The sequence below is a fragment of the Giraffa tippelskirchi genome, chromosome 4 (assembly GCF_054371585.1).
Source record: "Giraffa tippelskirchi isolate mGirTip1 chromosome 4, T2T-mGirTip1v1.2.pri, whole genome shotgun sequence".
In the NCBI taxonomy this organism is placed as follows: Eukaryota; Metazoa; Chordata; class Mammalia; order Artiodactyla; family Giraffidae; genus Giraffa; species Giraffa tippelskirchi.
In genome coordinates, this window is record NC_137278.1 from 162,531,123 (window position 1) to 162,545,631 (window position 14,509).

General features: G+C 39.0%; 1 protein-coding gene across 1 annotated transcript in view; it reads right to left on the reverse strand.

Annotated features, from left to right (window-relative positions):
* SLC5A8 (solute carrier family 5 member 8) overlaps positions 1–14,509 on the reverse strand; it is a 124,232-nt gene that overhangs the window by 23,899 nt on the left and 85,824 nt on the right. Inside the window, exons 7-9 of the mRNA XM_081595464.1 lie at positions 7,772–7,839; positions 6,390–6,544; positions 3,553–3,693 (exon numbers count right to left, since the gene is read on the reverse strand). Coding sequence (XP_081451590.1) covers positions 3,553–3,693; positions 6,390–6,544; positions 7,772–7,839 — 364 coding nt within the window. The remainder of the gene's footprint in view (positions 1–3,552; positions 3,694–6,389; positions 6,545–7,771; positions 7,840–14,509) is intronic.

The following is a 14,509-nucleotide window of genomic DNA, read 5'->3' on the forward strand; positions in this document are numbered from 1 at the left end:
CAAACCCATGTCCATCGAGTCAGTGATGCCATCCAACCATCTCATCCTCTGTCGTCCCCTTCTCCTCCTGCCCCTAATCCTTGCCAGCATCAGGGTCTTTTCCAATGAGTCAACTTTTCGCATGAGGTGGCCAAAGTATTGGAGTTTCAGCTTCAACATTAGTCCTTCCAATGAACACCCAGGACTGATCTTCTTTAGGATGGAGTGATTGGATCTCCTTGCAGTCCAAGGGACTCTCAAGAGTCTTCTCCAACACCACAGTTCAAAAGCATCAGTTCTTCGGCACTCAGCTTTCTTCACCGTCCAACTCTCACATCCATACGTGACCACTGGAAAAACCATAGCCTTGACTAGATGGACCTTTGTTGGCAAAGTAATGTCTCTGTTTTTAAATATGCTATCTAGGTTGGCCATAACCTTCCTTCCAAGGAGCAAGCATGTAATAACCACTTTTTAAATGGGAGTTAGTGATACTACTAGTGTTAATATCATTGAATCCTATGTCTTATCAGGGAAGCCCTATTTTAATAACCAGTTGATACAAATATTTCTCCCACTAAGGTGGCTACGGTTTTCTCCCCCAGGGGTACTATAGTAGACACCTGGACTGAAGAGAGGTGCCCACACCACCACCAACTCTTATCTCCTTCCCCAGGGCAGCCTGCACAAAATGATGACTAGATTCAGAGGTTTAAAGGCTGAGTTCCCTCAAGCCAACCTGGAACAGCCTGAAGGGTCACCTCAGCTCTAAAGCTCCTGTTGAGGCCTCTTTGGGGACTGCATTTCAGTCTACCTTCTCCCTCTGGCCAATCCCCCCTTCCTTCTCTTCTACAGTGGTAATTCCCTAGGAGACTCTGGCATGCTAACCTCCACTTCAAAGTCTGCTACCAGGAGAACCTAACCTGCAAGAAGTCCCAAACAACAGATTTCTAGTCTTTTCCCTTGACTGACTACATTCACTGTGTGTTGTTACTGCCTAATGAGTAATGGATAACCAACAAGAATCTACTGTATAGCACAGGGAACTATGCTCAATACTTTGCAACAAACTAAATGTAAAAGAATTTGAAAAATAATAGATACATGTATATGTATAACTGAGTCATTTTGCTATATACCTGAAACTAAAACAACATTGTTGATCAAGTATACACCAACATAACAATGTTTTAAAAAATTAAAAGTAGTATAACTATATGTCATCTCCAAATCACCAGAAATATACCCAGACACTTTCCTACTCAGTCACCATACCTCACTTATATATGAGTTAATGTCTTATCTTATTGTTTTATTTTACTTTAATGCCAGTCAGATAGACCACTTACCAACATCTGATACTATATCCAGTCAGTCAATGTCAGTACGTCTTGACTTTTTGGCTGGGGTTCATTCTTTCCATGGAGCCAATGTTAGAAACTGGGAGAAAATGGTTCCCTTGAGCTCTTGTTAAAGAGACCAGTGGACTATTCGGAAGGAAATTGTTTTCTATTAAGAAAGCTCTAATGCTGTTCTTTTAATTATAAAATTGGGCTTTTTGAGCTCCATATTCTCAAAGAAACATGTTCCCAAAGAAGAGCCTGTGCACAATTACTCTGGGAGGGGCATCATCTCTAACATGGATGGATTACTGGATATATAAATTATATTCCTTTAAAGTGTCTTAAAATATCAGCATTCCTAAGCTCACTTTTGGGGGATTCCATATCCAGTTACTATACTCATATTCATATAGAGCTTTCATTGTGAAATTTACCAAACATAGATAATGTCTAAACCAACTTACTCTCATATGTTGATATGTGACATCACATATTTTTAATATTCTCCCTTAATACAAATAGAATTGCTACTCCTCCTACTGCAATCACCTTGTTACTCTAAGAATTTTAAAGCTTCAAAATGCCTGAAAGCCAACTTAGCCTTATTTATCAGTATTAAGAATGCTGGTCACCAAGTTTATCTGAGGCTTCCTGAGAAAAAACCAGCCACTGCTCACACTCTGCATAAGCCAAGATGGGCTAGAGACTCCCCTGACCAAGCTGTCCTTCTGACCTCTGTGCATGAATGTGCTAAGTCACTTCAGTAGTGTCTGACTCTTTGCCACCCCATGGACCATAGCCCATCAGGCTCCTCTGTCTACAAGATTTCCCAGGCCACCGTACTGGGGTGGGTTGCCATCTCCTACTCCAGGGGATCTCCCCAACCCAGGGATTAAACTCGCATCTTTTATGTCTCCTGCTTTGGCAGGCAGGTTCTTTACCACTAGTGCCACCTGGGAAGCCCTCCAGAGGGCTCATGATAAGAGGTCGGAAGCCAACCTCTGTGCTTTGGGCAAATAACTCTTCCTACCTGGAATGCTCTCCCATTCTTCTCCACCGGCCCACACGTGGTCTTCCTTCAGGACCTGCCTGCTCAACAGGAATCTCTCATTCATTCCTGCCTTCACATCCCAGGATTTGAGGTGGAAAAGGGAATTCACATTTACTGGATCCCTACCACATGCATGACAAACACAGTATTTTATAATTCCTCCACAAGCTGTGTGATATGCTCATTGTATAAGTTTAGAAACTGAAGTTCAGAGAGTCTAAGAAACTCACCCCATTATTCAAGTAGCAAGTGTTAGAACCAGGTTATAAACCCATAACTGTGTCTGAATATAAAATGAACCAACACATCTGGCAGTACAATGCTCTAGAACATTTCCTCTATTGTTACATTGTTTCAGGGAACTCTTTTAACTCTAGTGTTATTTCACTTTTCACATAGTTGCATATATTTTCCTAATTTGATGCTATGTTCCTTCATGATTGTTGTTCAGTCACTAAGTCATGTCCAACTCTTTGCAACCCCACAGACTGCAGCACACCAGGCTTTTCTGTCCTTCACTATCTTCCAGAGTTTGCTCAAACTCAGGTCCATTGTGTTGATAATGTCATCCAACCATCTCATCCTCTGTCCTTCATGATAAGAGCCACATATTTATAATTTTTATTCCTTATATTTCCTTATACAAACAGATACAAAATAAATGCCTGTTTATTTGATAAGGTTTGTTTTACTTAATAATTGATACAAATTTTCTTTTGGCCGCACCATGTGGCATGTGGGATCTTAGTTTCCCAACCAGGGATCAAATCTTCACCCCTTGCTGTGGAAACAGAGTCTTAACCACTGGACCACGAGGAGCACAGCACCACCCATCAGGAGAAAACTGAATTAAAGATTTGCTGAGTGTGGCCCTGCCCACCAGAGCAAGACCCAGTTTTCCCCACAGCCAGTACCTCCCCTCAGGAAGCTTGCACAAGCCTCTGATCCTCATCCATCAGAAGGCAGACAAAAGAAACAGAGGTCCTTGATATAAATATTTTAAAATATCTGATTCAAAACATACAGTACCACTTTGTTCTATGTGATCCTTTTGTAAGTATATCATTTATCTCTTAGAATTTCATGATACAAAAGACAAACTCCAGCAAAGCTTGACTCTGAGCATCCATAAAGTCAAGTGATAGTTATTCACGATTCATATATCATAGTTTGGCTTACAATTTTGCCTGGAACCTGCTTTTACAGGAAATATATCTCTGCACTTGGGATTGGTTCACACCATAGATGCTGGTCCACGTGAAGGTCCCTCCTATAATAATCGTCCAGAATGTGTGTCTTTGCAAAGGGTTAGGATTGAAGCTAAATGAAAACAAACAGAAAACAAATTTGAACTCTCAGTAAACTACTGCAGAAATCTTTCTAGAGTGTTTTGGAAGCAAGTAATGTATACTTACATAAATATAAACAAATATATATATACACACACAAATATGTACAGATTGATTAAGTAATATAAAAGGTAGAAATATTTCTAACTTAAGTTCAGTGAAATAAAAAAATCGATACTTTCAGAGATTTGGAAATTCTGGATAGGACTGGGGGCAAAATGAATGTTTCAGTCGTTGTGAACATTTATAGAAACTGTTCTCCCATGGCCACAGGAAATTATTTAAACAAGTCTGCCATGCTGTAATCAGGGAAGAGCGTGAAGCTGAAGAAAGAGAGAGCAAGCAATTCCTAGATACACCGGAGCAACAGATGTGGTACTGAAATAAACATAATATCGACACATTTCATGTGTATAATTCCTCTCCTGGAACATTTATAGTCCCAGTTCTACTTTACATTCAAGCTGAAGAATTCAATTAATGCAGTTTAAAAGTTTTCATGTTTAAAACTACCATGTCATTATAACCATGTTCTTAAAATACTGTGTGGACAAACTACATACCCATAGTTGAAAGTCACATTACGGCACTTAAACAAAATACAATTACAAAGAAAGCTCAACTTCCACATTCAATACATCTTTTAATTCTTCTTACTGTATCATCTTGGAAGGAATGAGTCTGTTCATCTCTGATATACAATATAAGCTTGAAAAATTTCTGCAAAATTAGCTTTAATGGAAACATTCTGCATTTCTGAAATTCTGCAATTTCACTTCAAAGTTTATATTTGAGATCATTTGGGTAAAGTGCTACAATTTTATGTGTTTTCAGCATTCTAATGGAAAGATGAGAGACTTTATTCCACTCTCTAATAGTTAATATCAAAGTCTAAGAGTTTCAAGAGTGTTGGCCCTTTCTCCCATAAAGAAAGTGGCTACTATACTAGCTAATAAACTTCAAGAGCCAAAGGGTTCTGTGAGTTACTGGAAGAAAGTAAGACAAGATTTAAAACACCCAAATTAGTGGTTTTGGTTTTGGCAATACAGAATACATATGCCAACTATAGATCGTATGGAAAATAGCAACACAAAATCCTTCTCTTCGTTTATCCTACCCAGAGCAGATTTATTGTCCACCATCATATTCTCAAAACATATTTGAATGACAAGGGATATACAATAAGGCTTTTCATTATTCCTTAATTGTTAGAAACCTTGTAAGAGCCATAAAAATGTCTCTTTTACTTTTTGGAATCTCTTACTGGTTATAAGTTATTTAATGCAGCAATGTGTTTACCCTTCGTATAAACTGACAGTTATTTTGCAGAAAAATTGATTGACTCCATACCTTTTCCCCTCACCTAGCTGACTAGGAAGAGATTTGGAAGTAATCCAGGTCTACCGAGTGGCCACTGGTTGTTTCTGCCTCTTGGTATCTATTCCCCATTCTTCTACCCACGCCAGTATTCTTGCCTGGAGAATCCCATGGACAGAGGAGACTGGTGAGCTACAGTCCATGGGGTCACAAGGAGTTGGAAATGACTGAGAAATTAACATTCTAGTAACAGCAACCTAGGTTTGCCTTGGGAACATTACCATTTCTCCATTAAATAGTCTAAATGATGGTCAATCAAAATGTTCTACTCTGCCTTAGCTAATGGATGGAATCAAGCCTAAGCTAGGCCAACTGGAGGCTCTATTTTCCTTAAAAACTCATTCTTGCAAATTAAGACATTGTCCCTGTCCATTTTCTAACGTTCTTCTCAAACACTAACACCTTCTTTCAGAAAACCCAAAGAGAACCGCCAAGTGTAAAGTGATTTTCTTTCCTCTTGCCAGTGATTTCAGCTTGCTTATCTTATAGCAGGGCTGCTTAAAAAGAAAATTAGCTGGTTCATGTCAAAATGAGCCCTCCTGCACATTGAACATGACGTATAAGGAAGACACTATCAATCCAAAAGATAAAGTGTTTTAAATAGTCTTTTAAATTGTGTGATATATTTGTGATGAAATATCTAGTTTCTCCATTAGCCTTCTTTAAGAAAGTTGAATAGTTATTGAAGATATTATATCTTATGTAATACTGATATGTGAGGCATTGGCCATAACTTCTCTAGTCAATATTCTAGAAATAATATTTAATATTACATAATGTACATTAAATAATATTCACATATAAAACACACATATATAATAATAATATACTATATATTTCCAGGGCCATATTAAAAGAGGAATTCTCTAGGCTGCTTGAAACAAAGAATTGTCAAAATGGAATCACTATCTTTCAGTGCTTTTCTCTTAAGATGTTTCCTTTCCTTACCTCTCCACTATATCTTCCCTTCTCTCCCTACCCATACCTTTCAACCTATCTCAGATTTTAATTTCTGGAAGAAAATACTCTTTTGCTATCAATCCCTCCTTAGGAGGAAGCACCATCCTCAGCACCGTGTAACTAAGTACCACCTGACTGCTTCCACCCTTAAAGTGAAAACTTCTTACACATTTATGTACCAGTTTCAAATTTTTGTACCATGACTTTAATGGTTAGTTTGTTTTCTAATGTAAATTTATTATTTCAGCCAAGAGACTTTTACAGGAAAAAAAAAAAAAAAGGAATGTTCTATTAACCAAGAAGTAAATACTTAACCAAAAAGCAACTTACTTCCAGAAGTTTAATCTTCCTCCATTGGAGGCATCATTTAGAATAGTGCTGATTCCACCTTGAATCAATGCAGCCTTTATAATCACAGATGCAAAGCCAGCCACCATGATTCCAACTTGAAAAACATCCGTCCAGATAACTGCTTTAAGACCACCCTTTGAGGAAAAAGTACATTAGGATTAATGCTTATACTAGATATTATTAAGCACTTACATAGTTATACACTCTCCTGGTCAAAGATAAGGAAAACGTGAATCTTGGCCAAGAAGTGCACCCAAGGGAGATAGTCAGGAAGGTAGTACTTAGATCAAACTTTCAAATATAAACAGAATCCAAAATGAAAGATCATCCCAGGAGAGAAAACAGCATGGGCAAAAAGCATGTGCTTAGTCACTCAGTCATGTCCGATTCTTTGTGACCCCATGGACTGTAGCCTGCTAGGCTCCTAGAATTCAAAATACATGGCATTCTTAGTGTGTCCAGATATATATTTTGGAGCAAAGTGGAGTGGTGTGGGGATATTGTTAGGAAGAAAACTCAGAGTCAAATTGCAGTATCATAGATTTTATCCTATAGGCAGGACTGATAGTCAAACAGTATGCACAAAGAAGGCATGTGTGTGCTCTGTCACTCAGTCATGTCCAATTCTTTGTGATCCCCTGGACTGTAGCCCACCAGGCTCCCCTGTCCATAGGATTTTCCAAGCAAGAATACTGGAGTGGGTTGCCATTTCCTACTCCAGCGGATCATCCCAACCCAGGGATCAAACCCACCTCTCCTACACCTTCTGTATTGGCAAGTGGATTAGCACAAAGAAGGACATACCAGTTACTGAAAAACTAAAATGGTTTCGTACTAGTCACTGCCCAAGTGTCCCCCTCCAGAACCTGACCCAGTCCCTCTTTGAGGACCTTGTCTTCTATATCATCGAGCAACTAAAGTATTAAGACTTAGCGCATCACAGGTTTCACAAGACTTGCACCACTGCTAAGGATCAGCATCAGTGATAATATCAGTGCCCATGCCATACTGGTTCTTACATATTTTGACTGTCACTCCTGCCTAAAGGCAATGGGAAATTAACTCAGGTTACTAAGCTAAGGAATACTGTGAGCATAGCTATAATAACATGACGACAATAAGAGCAAATTATGAAACGAGATTGGGGACCACTACATGGTTCAAGTGCAGAAAAAATATCAGTTATGATCAATGTTTTACAAAGGATCAAATTTTACCCTGGACTGAATATTCCTTATAAAAAATAAGTTATTGTGGGAAGGAAATATAAACACTCCAGACTGCAGCATGCATTGATTGAAACTTTTAATTTTGCAAAGCAAGTGTATAGGGTAAAAGGAGAAATAAGGTTCTTGACATACCATAGTGCAGTAGAATGTGCAGACCACACCAGTAGCCACTATTGCACCCCACAGATCAAATCCCGTGACTGTAGAAGAAAAGAAAATGCATGTATAACCGTGAAATATATACCAGTACTTCTCAAAAAATCATCAGTGGGAAGCTATATCATTTACTGGGCACCTACCTCTATACCCTCTACCCTAGTTCAGTTCAGTTCAGTTCAGTGGCTCAGTCATGTCCGACTCTTTGCGACCCCATGAATTGCAGCACGCCAGGCCTCTCTGTCCATCACCAACTCCCGGAGTCTACCCAAACCCATGTCCATCGAGTCGGTGATGCCATCCAACCATCTCATCCTCTGTCGTCCCCTTCTTCTCCCGCCCTCAATCCTACCCAGCATTAGGGTCTTTTCCAATGAGTCAACCCTTCGCATGAGGTGGCCGAAGTATTGGAGTTTCAGCTTCAACATCAGATCTTCCAATGAACACCCAGGATTGATCTCCTTTAGGATGGATTGATTGGATCTCCTTGCAGTCCAAGGGACTCTCAAGAGTCTTCTCCAACACCACAGTTCAAAAGCATCAATTCTGCGGCGCTCAGCTTTCTTCACCGTCCAACTCTCACATCCATACATGACCACTGGAAAAACCATAGCCTTGACTAGACGGACTTTTGTTGGCAAAGTAATGTCTCTGCTTTTAAATATGCTATCTAGGTTGGCCATAACCTTCCTTCCAAGGAGTAAGCGTCTTTTAATTTCATGGCTGCAATCACCATCAGCAGTGATTTTGGAGCCCAAAAAAATAAAGTCTGACACTGTTTCCACTGTTTCCCCATCTATTTCCCATGAAGTGATGGGACCAGATGCCATGATCTTAGTTTTCTGAACGTTGAGCTTTAAGCCAACTTTTTCACTCTCCTCTTTCACCTTCATCAAGAGGCTCTTTAGTTCTTCTTCACTTTCTGCCATAAGGGTGGTGTCATCCGCATATCTGAGGTTATTGATATTTCTCCCGGCAATCTTGATTCCAGCTTGTGTTTCTTCCAGCCCAGCGTTTCTCATGATGTACTCTGCATATAAGTTAAATAAGCAGGGTGACAATATACAGCCTTGACGTACTCCTTTTCCTATTTGGAACCAGTCTGTTGTTCCATGTCCAGTTCTAACTGTTGCTTCCTGACCTGCATACAGGTTTCTCAAGAGACAGGTCAGATGGTCTGGTATTCCCATCTCTTTCAGAATTTTCCACAGTTTGTTGTGATCCACACAGTCAAAGGCTTTGGCATAGTCAATAAAGCAGAAATAGATGTTTTTCTGGAACTCTCTTGCTTTTTCGATGATCCAGCGGATATTGGCAATTTGATCTCTGGTTCCTCTGCCTTTTCTAAAACCAGCTTGAACATCTGGAAGTTCACGGTTCACGTGTTGCTGAAGCCTGGCTTGGAGAATTTTGAGCATTACTTTACTGGCATGTGAGATGCGTGCAATTGTGCGGTAGTTTGAGCATTCTTTGGCATTGCCTTTCTTTGGGATTGGAACGAAGACTGACCTCTTCCAGTCCTGTGGCCACTGCTGAGTTTTCCAAATTTGCTGGCATATCGAGTGCAGCACTTTCACAGCATCACCTTTGAGGATTTGAAATAGCTCAACTGGAATTCCATCACCTCCACTAGCTTTGTTCGTAGTGATGCTTTCTAAGGCCCACTTGACTTCACATTCCAGGATGTCTGGCTCTAGGTGAGTGATCACACCATCATGATTATCTGGGTTGTGAAGCTCTTTTTTGTACAGTTCTTCTGTGTATTCTTGCCACCTCTTCTTAATATCTTCTGCTTCTGTTAGGTCCATACCATTTCTGTCCTTTATCGAGCCTATCTTTGCATGAAATGTTCCTTTGGTATCTCTAATTTTCTTGAAGAGATCTCTAGTCTTTCCCAATCTGTTGTTTTCCTCTATTTCCTTGCACTGATCGCTGAGGAAGGCTTTCTATCTCTCCTTGCTATTCTTTGGAACTCTGCATTCAGATGGGAATATCTTTCATTTTCTCCTTTGCTTTTCACTTCTCTTCTCTTCCCAGCTATCTGTAAGGCCTCCTCAGACAGCCATTTTGCTTTTTTGCATTTCTTTTCCATGGGGATTTTCTTGATCCCTGTCTCCTGTACAATGTCACGAACCTCTGTCCATAGTTCATCAGGCACTCTGTCTATCAGATCTAGTCCCTTAAATCTATTTGTCACTTCTTCTGTATACTCATAAGGGATTTGATCTAGGTCATACCTGAATGGTCTAGTGGTTTTCCCTACTTTCTTCAATTTAAGTCTGAATTTGGCAATAAGCAGTTCATGATCCGAGCCACAGTCTGCTCCCGGTCTTGTTTTTGCTGACTGTATAGAGCTTCTCCATCTTTGGCTGCAAAGAATATAATCAATCTGATTTCGGTGTTGACCATCTGGTGATGTCCACGTGTAGAGTCTTCTCTTGTGTTGTTGGAATAGGGTGTTTGCTATTACCAGTGCGTTCTCGTTGCAAAACTCTATTAGCCTTTGCCCTGCTTCATTCTGTACTCCAAGGCCAAACTTGTCTGTTACACCAGGTGTTTCTTGACTTCCTACTTTTGCATTCCAGTCCCCTATAATGAAAAGGACATCTTTTTTGAGTGTTAGTTCTAGAAGGTCTTGTAGGTCTTCATAGAACCGTTCAACTTCAGCTTCTTCGGCGTTACTTATCGGGGCATAGACTTGGATTACCGTGATATTGAATGGTTTGCCTTGGAAACGAACAGAGATCGTTCTATCGTTTCTGAGATTGCATCCAAGTACTGCATTTTGGACTTTTTTGTTGATCATGATGGCTACTCCATTTCTTCTAAGGGATTCTTGCCCACAGTAGTAGATATAATGGTCATCTGAGTTAAATTCACCCATTCCAGTCCATCTTAGTTCGCTAATTCCTAGAATGTCGACGTTCACTCTTACCATCTCCTGTTTGACCACTTCCAGTTTGCCTTGATTCATGGACCTAACATTCCAGGTTCCTATGCAATATTGCTCTTTACAGCATCGGACTTTGCGTCTATCACCAGTCACATCCACAGTTGGGTATTGTTTTTGCTTTGGCTCCATCCCATCATTCTTTCTGGAGTTATTTCTCCACTGATCTCCATTAGTATATTGGGCACCTACTGACCTGGGGAGTTCATCTTTCAGTGTCCTATCTTTTTGCCTTTTTATACTGTTCATGGGGTTCTCAAGGCAAGAATACTGAAGTGGTTTGCCATGCCCTTCTCCAGTGGACCACATTCTGTCAGACCTCTCCACCATGACCCATCTGTCTTGGGTGGCCCCATAGGCCCTCTTACCCTAAACTAGGCCCAAATCTCAAAAAATGTACCAAAACAAATAGAGTTCAAAATTTATTTGATGAGTTAAACAGACCTGGCGTCTACCCTCAGACACTATACAGGATCCAACATTGGCTAAATCAAATACATGAAAAAGCATTTATATTATAATTAAGCTGAGAAACTGCTTGATATTGGGAGGTAGTTACCCAGACTGAATGGGGTCATAGGATATTTGTTGTCATGGTTCAAATAAACACATTTTTCTACCAGTCCTTGAAAGACAAGCTGTTCATGTTACTAAAATGGGACCAAGAAAGAGAAAAGCTTATATCATTTGTTACCATTTATTTAAGAAGTAGAGGGGCAAAACTTCCCTGGTGCCTCAGTGGATAAGAATCTGTCCGCCAATGCAGGAGACATGGGTTTGATCGATGATCCAGGAAGATCCCACATGCCTTGGGGCAACTAAGCCCATGTGTCACAGCTACTGAGCCTATGCTCTAGAGCCCGGGAGCTGTAACTACAGAGCTCACATGCTGAAACTACTGAAGTATCATTACTGATTCCATCATCATGGGATCATTTAATGTTCCCCAGTCCTCTGTACTTCTTGTGAACTAGATCTAGACATATTCTCAGACTTCATTTCAACTTTTTGCAGTAATAAGCTGCAACTATTAATGTGTCATTAATTAATCCATTCAATTTTTTAAAAAAGAAGCAGTGGGTCAAATTATACTTTTTAATGGAAGGATAACAACTCTATGCCCATAGATTTGAAAGAAAATTTTACAAAAGACATCTGATAAGGGATTGTTCTCCATATCATACAAAATGCTTAAAACTCAACAGCAAAAAAAAAAAACCTGATTCTAAACTGTACCAAGACTTTAACAGATACCTCACAAAACATATATAGATGACAAATAAGCATATGAAAAGATGCTCCACATCATATGTCATCAGGGAAATGCAAATTAAAATGAGATACTACTATATACACTTGTTAGAATAGTCAAAATTTGGAACATTGACATCACATGCTGGCAAGGACATGAAGCAACATAAGTCTTTCATGCATTGCAGGTAAGAATGCAAAATGGCAAGAGCCATTTTAGAAGGCACTTTGGTGGTTTCCTACAAAACTAAACATATTCTTGTAATATAATTCAACAATTGTGTTCTTTGGTATTTACTCAAAGGAGTTGAAAACTGCATTATGGAATAGTCTCCAAAAAGTTGAAATGAAGTCTGAGAATGCTTCTAGATATACTTCACAAGAAATACAGAGGACTAGGGAACATTAAATGACCCCATGGTGATGCAATCAATAAAACCAAGAGCCTGGAAAATTAATGAGCTGAAATTTTGACATTTATAGAATATCGTCCCCAACACAATGAACACTCTGTACAAAAATATACGGAATGTTCAGGAACAGAGACCATATCCTGGGCTATAAAACAAATCTCAATACATTTCAAAGAATTAAAATCATAGTAGTTCTCTGACCAAAGCAGCATTAATTTAGAAACCAATAACAAAAAGGTATGTTTGAAAATCACCAAATATTTAAAAATTATGTAACACACTTCTAAATAACCCGTGGGTAAAAGAAATCACAAGAGAAATTGGAAAATATATTGAACTGAATGATTAAAGAAAACACAAGGTATCAAAACCTGTGGGATGCAGATGAAGCAGTACTTACAATAGAATTTATAGCTTTAAATCTTATTTTAGAAAATAAGAAACATTTAAAATCAATGGTCTAAGTTTCTACCTTAAGAAGCTAAAAATTTTAAGCCCAAAGTTAAGTAGAAGAAACAGTAAACATAATTAATGAAATAGAAAGCAAATACATAAAATCAACAAAGCCAGAAACTAGTTCTTAGAAAAAATTTAAAACATCAATAAAAGACTAGCAAGGTACATCAAGGAAAAAAAGGACAGAAAAGATATCAATATTAGGAACAATTAGAAGGGACATCACTATAGATTCTATAAACATTAAAAGGATAACAAGAGGATATTTTAAACAACTTTATGCCAATGACTTGGCATATTAGATAAAATGAATTAATGTCCTAAAAAAGACAGCTGACTAAAACTGACTGAATAAAAACTAGAAAATCCAAATGACTATGTTTATTAAAGAAACTGTATGCATAAACTAAAACTTTTCTACAAAAATAAGTATCAGGCTCAGATGCCCTCATTGTGAATTCTTTCAAGCATTTAAGAAATAAATACACAGTCTTATACCTCTTTCAGAAAATAGAGGAAGGAACATTTTCCAAACCATAGAAAGTCAGTATAATTAATACAAAAACCCTGACAAAGACATTAAAGGAAAAGTAAATCTCATGCCAATACTCCTCATAACCTGCAAAAATCCTTTATAAAATACTGGCAAATCAAATTCATCAATATATTAAAAGGTTAATACATTATGACCAAGTAAAGTTTATCCCAAGAATGAAAATTGCTTTAACATTTGAAAAATCAATAATTTCTACATTAACAGTGCATGAAGACAGAGAAGTAAAAGGCATACAGACAGGAAAAGAAGTAGTAAAACTGTTTCTGTTCATCAGTCAGGATTCTGTCTCTCAGTCGTGTCTGACTCTTTGCGACCCCATGGACTGCAGCACACCAGGCTTCCCTGTCCATCACCAACTCCCAGAGCCTACTCAAACTCATGTCCATCACATCAGTGATGCCATCCAACTATCTCATCCTGTTAGCCCTTCTCTTCCCACCTTCAATCTTTCCCAGAATCAGGGTCTTTTCCTATGAGTCGGTTCTTCGCATTAGGTTGCCAAACTATTGGAATTTCAGCTTCAGTATCAGTCTTTCCAATGAATATTCAGGACTGATTTCCTTTAGGATGGACTGGTTGGATCTCCTTGCAGTCCAGGGGACTCTCAAGAGTCTTCTCCAACACCACTGTTCAAAAGCATCAATTCTTCAGCACTCAGCTTTCTTCATAGTCCAACTGTCACATCCATACATGACTACTGGAAAACCATAGCTTTGACTAGACAGACCTTTGTTGGCAACGTAATGTCTCTGCTTTTTAATATGCTGTCTAGGTTGGGCATAGTTTATCATCGGAGGAGCAAGCGTGTTTTAATTTCATGGCTGCAGTCACCATCTGCAGTGATTTTGGAGCCCAAAAAAGTCTCTCACTGTTTCCATTGTTTCTCTACTGTGGGCAAGAATCCCTTAGAAGAAATGGAGTAGCCATCATAGTCAGCAAAAGAGTCCAAAATGCAGTACTTGGATGCAGTCTCAAAAACGACAGAATGATCTGTTTGTTTCCAAGGCAAACCATTCGATATCACAGTAATCCAAGTCTGTGCTCCGACCAATAATGCTGAAGAAACTGAACAGTTCTATGAAAACCTA